Raw genomic sequence first — 14,797 nt, 5'->3', positions numbered from 1 at the left:
GTTTGAAAACATGTTTGATAAGTAGGTAAGCAACAGGGCAGTCATGGTGGGTGGTGGTTACGTCGGATCGGCTTATGTTATTTAACTTCTGTCCTCATTCATGTGTTTATGAGTGTTGAGCAACATGTTTGAGTCCACGTTTGCAGAATACATCGACGTGATCTTTCTGAATGGCGACGCTCACGTAATGGAAGAGCTGTTCGTCGCCTTCATCAAGATCGTTCTCCACAATTACGTAACGGCTTCGAGAAGGGTATGTTCACCGTCAGCATGCGTGACTCTGGTGCTCCAAGTAGACGTCACGCACCAGAATTAGGAGAGGCCGTTTAAGAAAACCCGTCAACGAGGACAAGAGCAATTTCTTTGGCTATTAGTGGACGGAATTGTTGAGCAAGGGATGCGACGGTGTCGCCTAAAGGCACTTGTGGTCACGTTACCGACATCTTTTGAAATGGCTATAGCACGAAAACGGTACGTTTCCGGACACGGGTGCCATTTGAAAACAATTACCTCTTATTCCCCTCTACAAGGCTTAGAAGTTTGTAACGGGAACTTCCGAACACCCTGTATAATGCCATCTGTCTCATCCTTGATAAACTAGACTTGCAAAAATGTAAACGCCTGTATGCAAGAGTTATGTATTCTTTCTTCTTAAACTTTAAATATAATATCCTCTAAAACGTGATCTCCGAATGAGCAAACTTCGTGTACAACTGCTCCAGGAGAAAACAAGTAACTGCCGCAATAACTGCTCTGACGATAGAGAAATGACAGACAATGAAATACTAGCAGATTTATCTTCAGATTATAACCAATATGAGAGGGAAAAAATCGGAAGACGTATGAAGAGACGACTTGTGCGACCCATTCTTGAGTTTGCAAAAATAGACATAATGTCTTATGGGATAACAGCAATCAGTGATTTTATGTTACTTTAAATCCGTCTTGATTGCAATCAAGACGGATTTAAAGTAACATACCATTCTTGAGTACTGTTCGAGAGTGCCTGGGACCCCCATCAGGTCATTATAGAAGAAGACGTGGAGGACTGCTGCTAGGTTTGTTACCGGTACATTCTATCAACACTGTGAGTAAACACAAATGGGAATCCTTGGGGAAGTATTTCTTATCGTGAAAAACTATTTCGAAAGTTTAGAGTACTTGCGTTTGGGACAGACTCCATAATATGAAGATGTCCGAAAGAACAGATACCATCTTCATATGGTTAAGGCTAACCGTCCGTTGACCTTCTTCTTCTGTACTGGATGCGCACGCTTTGCCCGAACTCTTACGGAAATCGGTAAGGTTGTCTGCCGCGAGTAATGAGTGCAATGGGTAGGGCCACTACGAATGTAGTATGTGCGTATTAAGTTGGGAATGCGGGTCTCACGGGGAGCGTGGGATAAATCCCTGCAGTCTCACTATCCTCTGTGCCATCGGTGGCTAGATGGCTAGATGGATAGATCGTCTGCCATGTAAGCAGGAGATCCCGGGTTCGAGTCTCGGTCGGGGCACAGATTTTGGACTGTCCTGTTGATGTATATCAACGCCCGTCGACAGCTTAGGGTCTTCATTTAATTATCATTTCAGACTGCGTAATGGTTCTGCTCCCACTAACGTACATTCCGGGTAAGGGCAGCGAAGACAAGAGAAATCAGGGCTCGCACGGAGGCATGTAGGCAGATATTCCCTCGCTCCATTTGCGAGTGGAAGAGGGAAGGGAATGACTAGCAGTGGTACTGTATGGTGGTTTGTGGAGTATGTTTGTAGATGAAGAGATCGCAGGTTTTTGTGGAGGAACAAGCTGAAGGCCAAAAGACAAGGGAGCACCTCAGGCTGTGTATGATTCGTAAGGAAGACTGAAGCAAAATTAAGACACTTTTATGGAATTTATCAACCTGGTAAAAGCATTGCGCGGTTGAAGCAGAAGAAGAAGAAGAAGAAGAAGAAGAACATCTATGTGCCAGAAGTGACCAGACGTGCAGGGACGCTGAAAGAACGCTCTCCGCGCCAGGACGGCCGACACCGCGCGCCGACCAGCGGCTGCTGAGACCTGGCCGCTGGCCGCTGATTGGATTCGTCGCCGGCGCGTCACGGCGCGGCCCCGGCCGCCTGTGGCAGCGGCGGCCGCCGCCCCCTGCAGTCGCGTGCGCCGCGCAACTCCTGGCCGCACGGACTTTTTTGCGTGCTCAACCTCCGCGGATGTCTTCAGATGTCGAATAAAAATAAATTGAATAAACTACACGGCGAACCTGGCCCGAACCGCGAATGCAGAACGAAAACTTGGTGCTGAAACTAAATGCTAATATTCGAGCACCAGTTTGGAACACGTTCCAGAAAAAGTATAGTATGATAGTAGGTGTTACGTTGGCAGAAGACCCAACTCCGTGTTACGAGAGGAGGCCGAAATGCACGCGTTTTAGCTCACGCAGGCTGGCGTGAGGAGGGAAGAACTATACTGACGTGAGGTCTGGAACATGACAAGGAATTAGAATTCAGAAATCGGACGTAATTAGTTTGATACTTAACTTTAATCCATTAATGATGAACGTCGCTCTTGACGGTACATAATTCACAATATTATCTGTTCAGAAGACATAGTAACTGAATATGGCGCCTTGCTAGGTCGTAGCAAATGACGTAGCTGAAGGCTATGCTAAACTGTCGTCTCTGCAAATGAGAGCGTCTGTAGTCAGTGAACCACCGCTAGCAAAGTCGGCTGTCCAACTGGGGCGAGTGCTAGGGAGTCTCTGTAGACTAGACCTTCCGTGTGGCGGCTCTCGGTCTGCAATCACTGATAGTGGCGACACGCGGGTCCGACGTATACTAACGGACCGCGGCCGATTTAAAGGCTACCACCTAGCAAGTGTGGTGTCTGGCGGTGACACCACAGTAGGCTCTACGAGTTTATATGGCACCGGTTATGATTCTTCTTCAATTGCAACTAAATCAGCAAAATGTCCAGGCAAATGCCTACAAGTACGGAACTGCAAGTTCTTCGGATCTAGGAATAATTCTCTCCATCTTTAAGTGCAACGACTTTGTTCAGAATGCAATTTTGGAACAAGGTATTGACATACTTACGAACACTTGCACTGAAGCGCCAAATAAACTGGTATAGGCGTGCGTATTCAAGTACACACATCAAAAAAAGTTTTGCATCACCCCGGTTCACAGAACTGCTGAAGAAAGACGTTGGCTGTGGATATTGTATCACAGACACAGTTCCTTTGACTGTTCAGAGATGTCACTAAACTCGGCCAAAGACGTAAGCAACCGTGCATGAGCAGCGTCTGTTAGAGGAAAGGGGTCCCACAGCCGATCAGTTCTAGTAATTCCACCAGGAAGGAGGTGCGTCGCTCATGTTGTCTGTAGTTCAACCATACCCACACGGTCAATACCACAGTTCGATCGGGTCTGCATTGTCACTTTGCGCCAGGAAGGGCTCTCAACAAGGGAAGTGTCCAGGTGTCGCGGAGTGTACCAAAGCGATGTTGTTCGGACATGGAAGAGATACAGAGAGACAGGAACTGTCGATGACATGCCTCGCTCGGGCCGCTCAAGGGCTACTACTGCAGTGGATGACCGCTACCTACGGATTATGGCTCGGAGGATCAAAAAAAAAATGGTTCAAATGGCTCTGAGCACTATGGGACTCAACTGCTGAGGTCATTAGTCCCCTAGAACTTAGAACTAGTTAAACCTAACTAACCTAAGGACATCACAAACATCCATGCCCGCGGCAAGATTCGAACCTGCGACCGTAGCGGTCTTGCGGTTCCAGACTGCAGCGCCTTTAACCGCACGGCCACTTCGGCCGGCGGCTCGGAGGATCACTGACAGCAACGCCACCATGTTGAATAATGCTTTTCGTGCAGCCACAGGACGTCGTGTTACGACTCAAACTGTGCGTAATAGGCTGCATGATGCGCAACTTCACTTCCGACGTCCATGGCGAGGTCCATCTTCGCAACCACGACACCATGCAGCGCGGTACGTATGGGCCCAACAACATGCCGAATAGACCACTCAGGATTGGCATCACGTGCTCTGCACCGAAGAGTGTCGCATTTGCCTTCAACCAAACAATCGTCGGAGACGTGTCTGGAGGCAACCCAGTCAGGCTGAACGCCTTAGACACATGTCCAGCGAGTGAAGCAAGGTGGAGGTTCCCTGCTGTTTTGGGGTGGCGTTATGTCGGGCCGAAGTACGGCGCTGGTGGTCCGACCAACAGTGCAACGATATCGGCAGCATATTGGCGAGCATTCGTCTTCATGGACGACAATTCGTGTCCCCATCGTGCACATGTTGTGAATGACTTCCTTCAGGATAACGGAATCGCTCGACTAGAGTGGCCAGCGTATTCTCCAGACATGAAGGCTATCGAATAATTCTGGGATCGTGGCCCACCAACCACTCTGAGGGATCTACGCCGAATAGCCGCTGAGGAGTGGGACAATATGGATCAATAGTGCCTCGATGAACTTGTGGACAGTATGCCACGACGAATACAGGCTTGCATCAATGCAAGAGGACATGCTACTGTCTATTAGGGGTACCGGTGTGTACAGCAATCTGGACCACCACCTCTGAAGGTCTCGCTGTATGGTGGTACAACATGCAATGTGTGGTTTTCATGAGCAATAAAAAGGGCGGAAGTGATGTTTATGTTGATCTCTATTCAAATTTTCTGTACAGGTTCCGGAACTCTCGGAACCGGGGTTATGCAAAACTTTTTTTGATATGTGCAGAAGGATATGTAAACAGGCAGAAAACGGCACTGCTATCGGCAACGCCTATGTAACACAAAAAGTGTCTGGCGCAGTTGTCAGATCGGTTACTGCTCCTAAAACGGCAGGTTATTAAGATATAAGAGCTTCAACGTGGTGTTATAGTCGGCGCACGAGGGATGGGACACAGCATCGCCGAGGTAGCGATGAAGTGGGAATTCTTTCGTACGACCATTTACGAGTATACCTTGAATATCAGGAATCCGGTAAAACAAGAAATTTCCGGCATCGCTACTACCGGAAACAGATACTGCAAGAAGGGGTCCAACGATGACTGAAGAGAATCGTTCAACGCGATAGAAGTGCAATCCTTCCGCAAACTGCTGCAGATTTCAATGCTTGGTCATCAACGAGTGTCAGCCTGTGAACCATTCAACGAAACATAATCGGAGGCGAAGGCCCACTCGTGCACCTTTCACTGCACGACACAAAGATTTACGCCTCGCCTGGGCCCGTCAACACCGACATTGGACTGTTGATGACTGGAAACATATTGCCTGGTCATACGACTCTCGTTTCAGACTGTATCGAGTGGATGGACTTGTACGGGTATGGAGACAACCTCATGAATTCATGGGTGTCAGAAGGTGACTGTTAAAGCTGGTGGAGGCTCTGTAATGGTGTCGGCCGTGTGCAGTTGGAGTGATATGGGACGCCTGATACGTCTAGATACGACATGTGACACGTACGTAAGCATCCTGTTTGATCATCTGCATACATTCATGTCCATTGTGCATTCCGACAGACTTGGGAAGTTCAAACAGGACAGCGCTATATCCCACACGTCCTGAATTGCTACAGAGTGGCTCCAGGAACACTCGTTTGAGTTTAAAAACTCCCGCTGGCCACCAATCTCCCCAGACATAAACGTTGTTGAGCATATCTGGGATGCCTTGCAAACGTGCTGTTCAGAAGAGTTCTCTACCTCGTGGTAATCTCAAGGAATTATGGAAAGCCCTGCAAGATTCATGGTGTCTGGCTGTTCAGTGTACACATGTTTTGCAGAATGTAAAATGCAATCGTTTCACACAATACGAATCGCTCTGTAACAATTAACTTGGATAAAATTTAGTGTGTCAGCCTCAGCACACGTATCTATCTGCGTATGTTGATTGCTTTTAGTTACCCAGCTGTTATTTATGACACATTACAAGGTAGCTTCAACAAAGAAATAGCTATTCAATGTAAGTGTCTCCACATATCATTTTTCAGTACTTTTCATTCTCTACCCCGAAGGTACAGGAGCATGCTGCAGATGTTGTGTAATCATAACTGTGGATTAGGTTGTTAACAGACTTTGAATGCGAGATGGTAATTGGATAGGGGATATTCCATTTCGGAAATCATTAAGGTACGCAATATTCCTTGATCCACAGCGTCAAGAGTGTGCTGAGAATACTACATTTCAGGCATTGCCTCTCATCACTCACAACGCAGTGGCCGACGGACTTCAGTTAACAAAGGAGAGCAGCGGCATTTGCGTAGAGTCGTCAGTGCTAACAGACAAGCAACACTGCATGAAATAACCGCAGAAATCAATGTACGACGAACCTATCCGTTAGTCAAGTGCGGCGAAATTTGGCGTTAATAGGCAATGGCAGCACACGAACGACGCGAATGTCTTTGCTAACAGCACGATATCGCCTGCAGCGTCTCTCCCGGGATTTTTACAATATCGGATGAATCCTAGGCAACAGGAAAACCGTGACCTGGTCAGATGAGTCCCAGTTTCAGTTGGTAAGAGCTGATGGTAGAGTTCGAGTGTGGCGCAGAGCCCACGAAGCCATGGACCAAATTGTCAACAAGGCACTGTGCAAGCTGGTAGTTGCTCCATAATGGTGTGGGCTGTGTTTACGTGGAATGGACTGGGTCGTCTGTATCTTCGGCTACTTGGAGACCATTTGAAACCATGCATAGTCTTCATGTTCCCAAACGAAGATGGAATTTTTATGAATGACATTCCGCCTTGTACCGGCCAATGTTTGTTGCAGATTGGTTTGAAGAACATTCTGGACATTTCGAGCGAATGACTTGGCTAGCCAGATCGCTCGACATGAGTCCCATCGAACATTTATGGGACATAATCGAGAGGTCAGTATTTGCACAATTCTACACCGGCAACACTTTGGCAATTATGGACAGCTATAGAGGCAGCATGGCTCAATATTTCTTATGGGACTTCCAATGTCTGGGTCCATATCACGTCGTGTTGCTGCACTACGCCGGAAAAATTAGGCCCAACACGATATTAGGAGGTATCCCAGGACTTCTCTCGCCTCAGTGGTTAGTGCAGGGCGGAGAGGTTCAGCGTCCCTAGAGTCGACATTGTCTCGAATTACAAAAGCCCAAGCTTTCAACAGATGTGGGGGATCGCTGACGTAAGCCAATGGACATGACGCTCGTTTTTCTCATACGAGTGGAAATCGACAAAGCGCATTACTGTCCACGAGACAAGTAACAGACAAAATTGTCTTTCATAGCTCTTACATCACTTGGGTCAACTTTTAGTGTTTGTTCACACTTTACAAAGGCCATCAACAATCAAGGGAAGTATCAGAGCTACCCTTATTGCATTTATTCCGAAATTCTAATTTCGCGACTCTAGCGGATTTCTGTGGTGGCAGAGTAATGCGGGAAATTTGTGCGTCTGGCGATACGCTGATAATTCATCGTCTGGCAATTTCAAACATTGCGTAATGGACGCTGATATACAATACTTACAAATTCTCCGCTCGTGAAAGCATCGTAAATTGCTTTGAAATGAGAATTGCGTCACCAAATTTGGTTGCTAACGTTTACAGACATTAATTCGTACAGTATACGCACGTGACTACTCACTGATCGAAATACGACTGAGTATTTAGAAGTGACATACAGTCACGTATGCTGGTCGCCGGTTGACACGATTTGCACTCTCACGCGTCCTCCCTCTCTCAAACAAATGTATTGCAGTAAACAGCTTGCAGCATCGATCCAAATGCAGTCTATTACTGCAGGACTAATAAAGGAAGAATAACGAACTTGCAGGAGGTGGAGAGAAGGCTGAAGCTCATATATAAACATAATCGGTCTGTCACTGCAGTCTGCAGTGATGCAATTCAAGTAGCTGTTTATTTCTATCATTAACTTGTCGTCTAACAATTCGTGCTGCAACTTAACAAACTAGGAGTAAATGCGATTATCTCATCTTTTTAAATCCATTTACTTCTAGATGAGGAGATACTAGCATCGAAAGGAAGCTGACATCACGCGATTGCAGTAATGTGTGGTTGCACATCGTAGTATGTTTCCTTATCGTATATTGTGCTCTCACACATGATTTACTCTGTCCTTAATTGCCTTGTATACTCAACTGCACAGTAATAATTGATCTTGGCGTGACTTCGGTTAATAACTATTTGTTGTTACTAAGGTATGTACCGTTTTCAGTCGCGTAAATGTTCTGCACTTCCATACCATTTGTAATTGAATATTTTGAAGTCACAATAACGTGTATGAGTACGCAAATTCTATTTTTTTCTGAATATGTACGCAAAAAGTACTTTGTAAGGCCATTACTGCCACTTTCCTCCCGGGAGACCCTGCCTTCTGGCCAGAAGGATAGGATGCATTCGTCTGCATCAATGAGAGGTGGTGGTTGAGACTGATTCAGATATAACAGTCTTCTCTGCATTTGACAGTAACTTTACTTTACTTTACTTTACTTACTTTTTTCGTGTCCAGAAACCAATCATAGTCTTTCAGCCTACTACTGGGTATATCAAGGGCTTCTTTCTCGTCCAGACAAAAATCTTTGAGGTCCCATCTGTTGGAACAATATGGAAGGCCAAGAGGTGTTCCACGTCTCGCACAATACCATAACCGCACTTTTCGTCATCTACGTCACCATGACCCCACCTGATCATGTTTGTTTCCACCGAAGCCACCTCTGTTCTTATGCTGCTCAGGGTCTTCCATGTTGTGGAGCCGCCAAACACTACCTGTGGCTTTTCAGTGGCTGTGTTTATGAGCCGTTTACGGAATCTCAGGCATCCAGGCTCGTACCCAGTGCCAAATAGAGGATGTCGATCATCGATGGTTTGTCTGAGCCTCTCTGTGAACTCGTGAGGTGTTCTTCGGGAGCTGGAACTCGCAAGATCAGCAGCTCTGTAAAGCGGTAGGGTCGTTGATTTCATACAGCCTGTTGTTATTCGACATGTTCCATTAAGGCTTATGTCGATTTTCTTCGTGCGAGTTGATATGGTCTGCACAAGGCAGGCGTATTGAGCTGCAGATAAGCATGCTGCTTGTGCAGTGGTTCTCAGGACAGTAGGTTTTACTCCCCATTTACTGTTTACGAGTTTCTGAAAATATTATTTCTGGAGATCGCCTTCTCACGGATCTTTTCGCAGTTGTGTTCGTATGTCAGAGATCTGTCCAACGCTACACCCGAATAGGCTGTTTTTATATGTGTGTTCCAATGTGGTGTTATTTCAGGAAACATTGAGCTTTTGCTTTGCGTGCCGAGATCGAAGGTGAAAAGCATTTGCTTGAGTCGTGCAAGGATTCTGTTTAAGGTAGTTACTTTGGTAATATTCTGACAAGACTCAGAGTGCTTTCTGCAGCTTCTGCTCTACATCCTCGAAACTCCTCCCCTGTGTTGTGATTGCCACGTCGTCTGCATATAGGAAAAGCTTAGTACGATTAGGTACTGGCTGGTCGTTAGTGTGTCAGTTAAAAAGGGAGAGGATCACAATGCTATCTCTAAGTGGAAAAGCAGAAAATAGAGCAGAGAACACCGACTTAGGCTGGAAACGGTACGCACAAGTATAATGGCCAGCCGCCCACCACCGGAAAACTATCTTCATGACAAATCAGAACCAAAATAGATACATCTCGGAGCCAAATATGACAATTGTAAGCTTAACCAAAGAACAAGAAAGACATCTTATTGATACTATGCATTTCGCAATTAAGTGCCTGGCAGAGAGTTCATAGAACCACCTTCAGACTATTTCTCTATACACTGATCAACCAGAACATTTTGGGGACCGACCTACTGTCGATATCAAGTCGCCCAGGAGATAGTAGCGTCACCTGGCAAGGAGTGACTGCTTGTCAGACACACGCATGGTGCATGTAGTACCAGTGAGCGTGCTGTCAAATTTCATGAATCTGGGTCAACTGGAAGTACCCTGCTGGTTTTTATGAGTGAGCTTGTGAGTGTTGTAAAGCGTGAGATAATTGCCGTATCTTTTGACTGCATTGACCTAAATGCTTAGTTTTCGCACCGCCAAGGGATCATAGACCTTACTGCGTAACTTAAATTTCGACCTGGTACCACTACCCGTTCCTGAGAAAAACGATCTTAACCGTCGGATAGACAGACGGACAGACAGACAGTCGGGTAACTAAGTAATCCTGTAAGGGTTCCGTTTTTAGCGATTGAGATGCAGAACGCTAAAAATCATCTTTGAACGTAATTATATATATTGAACGTAATTATATATATTGACAACTTATGTCAGTATTTGTTTGGATTACTTCCGGCTATAACTATGCAACGCATGAAAAATGTATACCTATTTTATACAGGGTGTCCCACCTAACTTTCCCACCTCATATATTTCAGATACGAAAATGCAATTGGCCAGGGTTGCATCTACGTCAGTGGTTCACACAATGGGCTGAAATTTACAGTGCACAAACGTAAGCAGACATCACTTTCAACACAAATTTACGTTTTTTAAAATTTTCTTTTTTTCCCACTAAAATGAAAACTAGACTAATGAGAGCAGACTCCTTTTCACTGTTCTAAACCTAGACTTCAAAGTATGGCAACGGCGCCACAGGTTCTGCCGTAATGTGCAGAGCAACGGCTACCTGCAGCAGGCTTCAGGATAGTGCAGGCAACCCGCATTGTGGCATTACAGCATTGCAGCAGAAACTGTGACACCTTTTCCATTACTTAAAGTCTAAGTATTCGAGAAGATATAAGGTTTAGAGCAGTGAAACTAACTGTGCCGTCACCTGTACCTCTAGTTGTCACCTCGGTAGAAAATAAACATATATGTACCCAAAAAAACGTAACTTTGTGTTGAAAAAAATGTTTGTTTTCGTGTAGGGACTATGCATTCCTGTCCATAGTGTAAGCCCCTAACATAGGTGCACATCTGGCCCATTACATTTTTCACATTTTCCTTAACCTCAGAAAAGCATCAGATGGTAAAGGTATGTAGAACAACCCGCATAATTGGTTTTATTTGAATTAATGTGTACTACCATCTCCTAATATATTTATTATTCCTCCTGAAAGACCCTCTCGTATGTCGTCGCCCAGCAGTTGTGCAACTGTTCGTTCGCAATCCAGTCAAGGGCGGTCGATGAGGTTTTATGTATTTTCTAACCAACTACACCACTTCTCTGTCGATCAAGTACACCGATGGAAAAATTCGCAACACCAAAAAATAATTAATGTAGATGAGTGAAATTTTGGGAATACATTTGTATAGGTACCACATTTAAGTGACTAATATTGCAAGATCACAGCTTACTGTAAGCGAGAGATAAGCCATTGAAAATGTGAAATGCTGGTACATTAATAACGGGTGTAACCGCGAGAATGTTGAATGCAAGCGTGCAAACGTTCATGCATTGTCTTGTACAGGTAGGATGTCAGTTTGTGGGATGGAGCTCAGTATCTGTTGCACTTGGTCGGTCAATAGAGAGACGGTTAATGCTGTTTGTGGATGATGCTGGAGTTGTGGTCCGATGATGTCCCATATGTGCTAGATTGGAGACACATATGGTGATCGAGCAGCCCATGGCAACATGTAGAGCACGTTGAGTTACAACAGCGGTATGTGGACGAGCGTTATCCTGTTGGAGAACACCCCCTGTAATGCTGTTCAGGAATGGCAGCACAACAGGTTGAATCTCCAGACTCTCTTAAAGACTTACAGTGCACGGGATGACCACGAGGCTGGTCCTGCAGTCATACGAAATCGCACCCCAGACTACAACTCCAGGTGTAGCGCCAGTGTGTCTAGCACGCTGGCATGTTGGTTGCAGGCCCTCAACTGGCCACCTTCTAACGAACACATGGCCATTGCTGGCCCCTAGGCACAACCAGCTTTCATCAGAAAACGCAACAGACCTGCATCCTGCCCTTCAATGAGAGAAGGAACATCCTGCTGCTCCTGACCCTGCTACACGACCTCGTTCGAACAGTGAGCTGTTAATAATGGCATCTTTGTTGCTTTAAAGACATTTTTGACTGACATCAACCCACCACGTCCAATCTCAAAGGTAACTAATGCTCACAACCGTTGTGTATTTAAAGTCGCTCTTCTACATCTGGCACGAAATCTGAATAGACATCATCTTTCTAATGTAGGAACACGCCTACCAACTTTCCTCTGTGTCGCACAACTCCTTGGTGCTGCGATTTTTTTCTTTCATTTACATAGAGTGTGACCACACCTCCGTATTATGTTACTGCCGTTTCACTTGCAGCAAACCAGCTTTTAGATTATAAGTTTTAAGTATGCGCCTAGTTTAAGGGCCCGCATCTCGTGGTCGTGCGGTAGCGTTCTCGCTTCCCACGCCCGGGTTCCCGGGTTCGATTCCCGGCGGGTCAGGGATTTTCTCTGCCTCGTGATGGCTGGGTGTTGTGTGCTGTGCTTAGGTTAGTTAGGTTTAAGTAGTTCTAAGTTCTAGGGGACTTATGACCACAGCAGTTGAGTCCCATAGTGCTCAGAGCCATTTGAACCATTTGAACCTAGTTTAAGGTAGATTGCGTTTGAGCGCTGCGTGCTTGGTGCAGGGCTTCAGCCACTGGATGCCTCCTCTGTTGCAGGTACGTGGAGCTGCGATGAGCCGTACAGCCTGCTCTGCTCTGGCGTGAGCACCCGCCACCCCCAGGACAGGTGCGGCGCCAGAGCTGACGTGCGACCACACCAGCTGTGCCACAAAGCAGAGCAGAGGAACGACCCGCCCAGCCACTGCGCCGCTACAACACAACACGTCTCCCTGGCGACCGGCTACAGCTCACAGCGTAGCGACGCCCCTGCTGAGGCAGAAGGGGCACGCGACAAAAAAGGGAATATTACTGCTGCACAGCGATGATACGACGCCAGTAACTAATTAAAATATAGGCATCTACTTTCACCATTTGCACCATTTTGCACTATATAAACAATGGTACAGAAGTACCTACATATTTCATAAATTGGAGTCGACAGGTAGTTTCGGGTAGTGTACAATTTGTTCAAGAAATGTTCACACAAGGAAAGTAAGTGCCGTATTCACGGGTCCGGCAACGCGCATTTTCTGAAATGTGAACACTTGTTCACAGAAGGGGCTGAAACTCTTGTAGTTGCGGAGTTGAGCACAGTCGTTGCACTGCTACTCGTTCGACAGGATCAACGCCATCGCAGTACCCAAGGTATCCATTACTCTGAGCAGTAGTTAGTCTGCCGTCGGTTGCGTGGTTCGAGTGGTACTGTAGGGTCAGTCGCTTTAGTGTGTGTTAGTGTACAGTAAATTATTCGAAACTCTTGCTATGAATCTTGGGGTCCTACTTACAAAAATGACGATTTTTATCTTTAATTCTATTGTGCTGTTAGTGCGTACGAAAGGATTAACACATTTTCTTTCTTCCTTTCCACCATTTGTTAACGATGGAAGCGTACTACTCCATAATTGGTGGATTACACAGGCCAACGATGGAAAAACTTTTTTGCTGAAAATATCTTATTCTTATGTCTTTTAGGGTGGGAAATCAAAATATGATACTTAAAAAACTGTATCACCCATCATTTCGTCACATTTTGCAGTTAAATTTATTAAATTAAGCGATTTTTTAAAGAATTTAACAGCTTTTATATAGTTAAAATAATTTAAAAAGGAGGTGCAATGAATGTAGATGACGTTGGTAGCACTGCTGAATAACATTTGCTGGCAAAATAAGATCGGTTTTATTCTTGTATTAACAGATGGTGTTTTGTTTACTGTCAACCTAACATCACTTTCCCATTTCCTTTACATGTGCTCAATCAAAAATTCTGCTGACAGTTTTTGTTATATTTGTGGTGAATCTGTGATTAAAAAACGCCAAAGAAACATTACAGACTTTGTGAAAAAGGTTTATCTACCATACTTTGGATCTAAACTTCGTGATCAAGATAAATCTTGGGCATAAGGTATGTTATGTGTGTGTTGAAGATCTGAGAATATGGTCCAAAAGGAGAAAAAGCCTTTAGATTTGCTGTTCCTATGATATGGAGGGAGCCAAGAAATCATTCCGATGATTGCTACTTTTGCAGTGTTGATATTACTGGTCATAATTCGAAAAACAAGAAAGTAATAAGGTACCCTAACCTTCCGTCCGCCATCCGACCATGGTGTAGATTTGCCGGTTCATGAATCACCAGATGATTTAAGCTCTATTTCAACAGAAGTATTTTGTGATGTAAAACGTGATTTAGATAAACCAGATGTTGATGAATTTCATTGTAATGCAAAAAGTGTAGAGCCCAGATTGTTTACTCAGACCGAGCTTATCGATTTGGTTAGAGATCTGGGCTTAACGAAAGAAAATGCTGAATTGCTTGGCTTTAAATTAAAAGAAAAGAACTTGTTGGCAGTTGGAACCAGCATATACATGCATTGAAAGAGAGAGCAGCAGTTATCCAATTTTTTCCAACAAGAAGTTGATTTAGTGTACTGCTTAGACATTCCCGTTCTGATGAATGAGGTGGTATTGAATACAAAAAGAAAGACTGGAGGTTGTTTATTGATTCATCCAAAACTAGTTTAAAGGCTGTTTTATTACACAATGGTAACATGTATGCATCTATACCTGTTGTACTTTCTGTACATATGAAAGAAAGCTATGAAAACCTATAAACAGTGCTAAATAAAATAGGCTATTCTGCTCATGGTTCGATGATATGTGGCGCTCTAAAAGTAACATGCATGCTCCTTGGTCAGCAAGGTGGCTTTACTAAATTTCCATGTTTCTTGTG

General features: G+C 45.0%; 1 protein-coding gene across 1 annotated transcript in view; it reads left to right on the top strand.

The window, feature by feature from the left end:
* The window catches only part of LOC124594498, a 220,950-nt gene extending 208,054 nt beyond the window's left edge, over positions 1–12,896 (top strand). The window contains exon 2 of the mRNA XM_047132876.1: positions 12,628–12,896. Within this exon, the coding sequence (XP_046988832.1) occupies positions 12,628–12,896 (269 nt within the window). The remainder of the gene's footprint in view (positions 1–12,627) is intronic.
* The last annotated feature ends 1,901 nt before the right edge of the window (positions 12,897–14,797 follow it).

This window comes from Schistocerca americana, chromosome 1 (genome assembly GCF_021461395.2).
Source record: "Schistocerca americana isolate TAMUIC-IGC-003095 chromosome 1, iqSchAmer2.1, whole genome shotgun sequence".
NCBI classification, from domain to species: domain Eukaryota; kingdom Metazoa; phylum Arthropoda; class Insecta; order Orthoptera; family Acrididae; genus Schistocerca; species Schistocerca americana.
The sequence above is the reverse complement of the archived record's forward strand: the minus strand, read 5'-3'. Positions and strand labels throughout refer to the sequence as shown.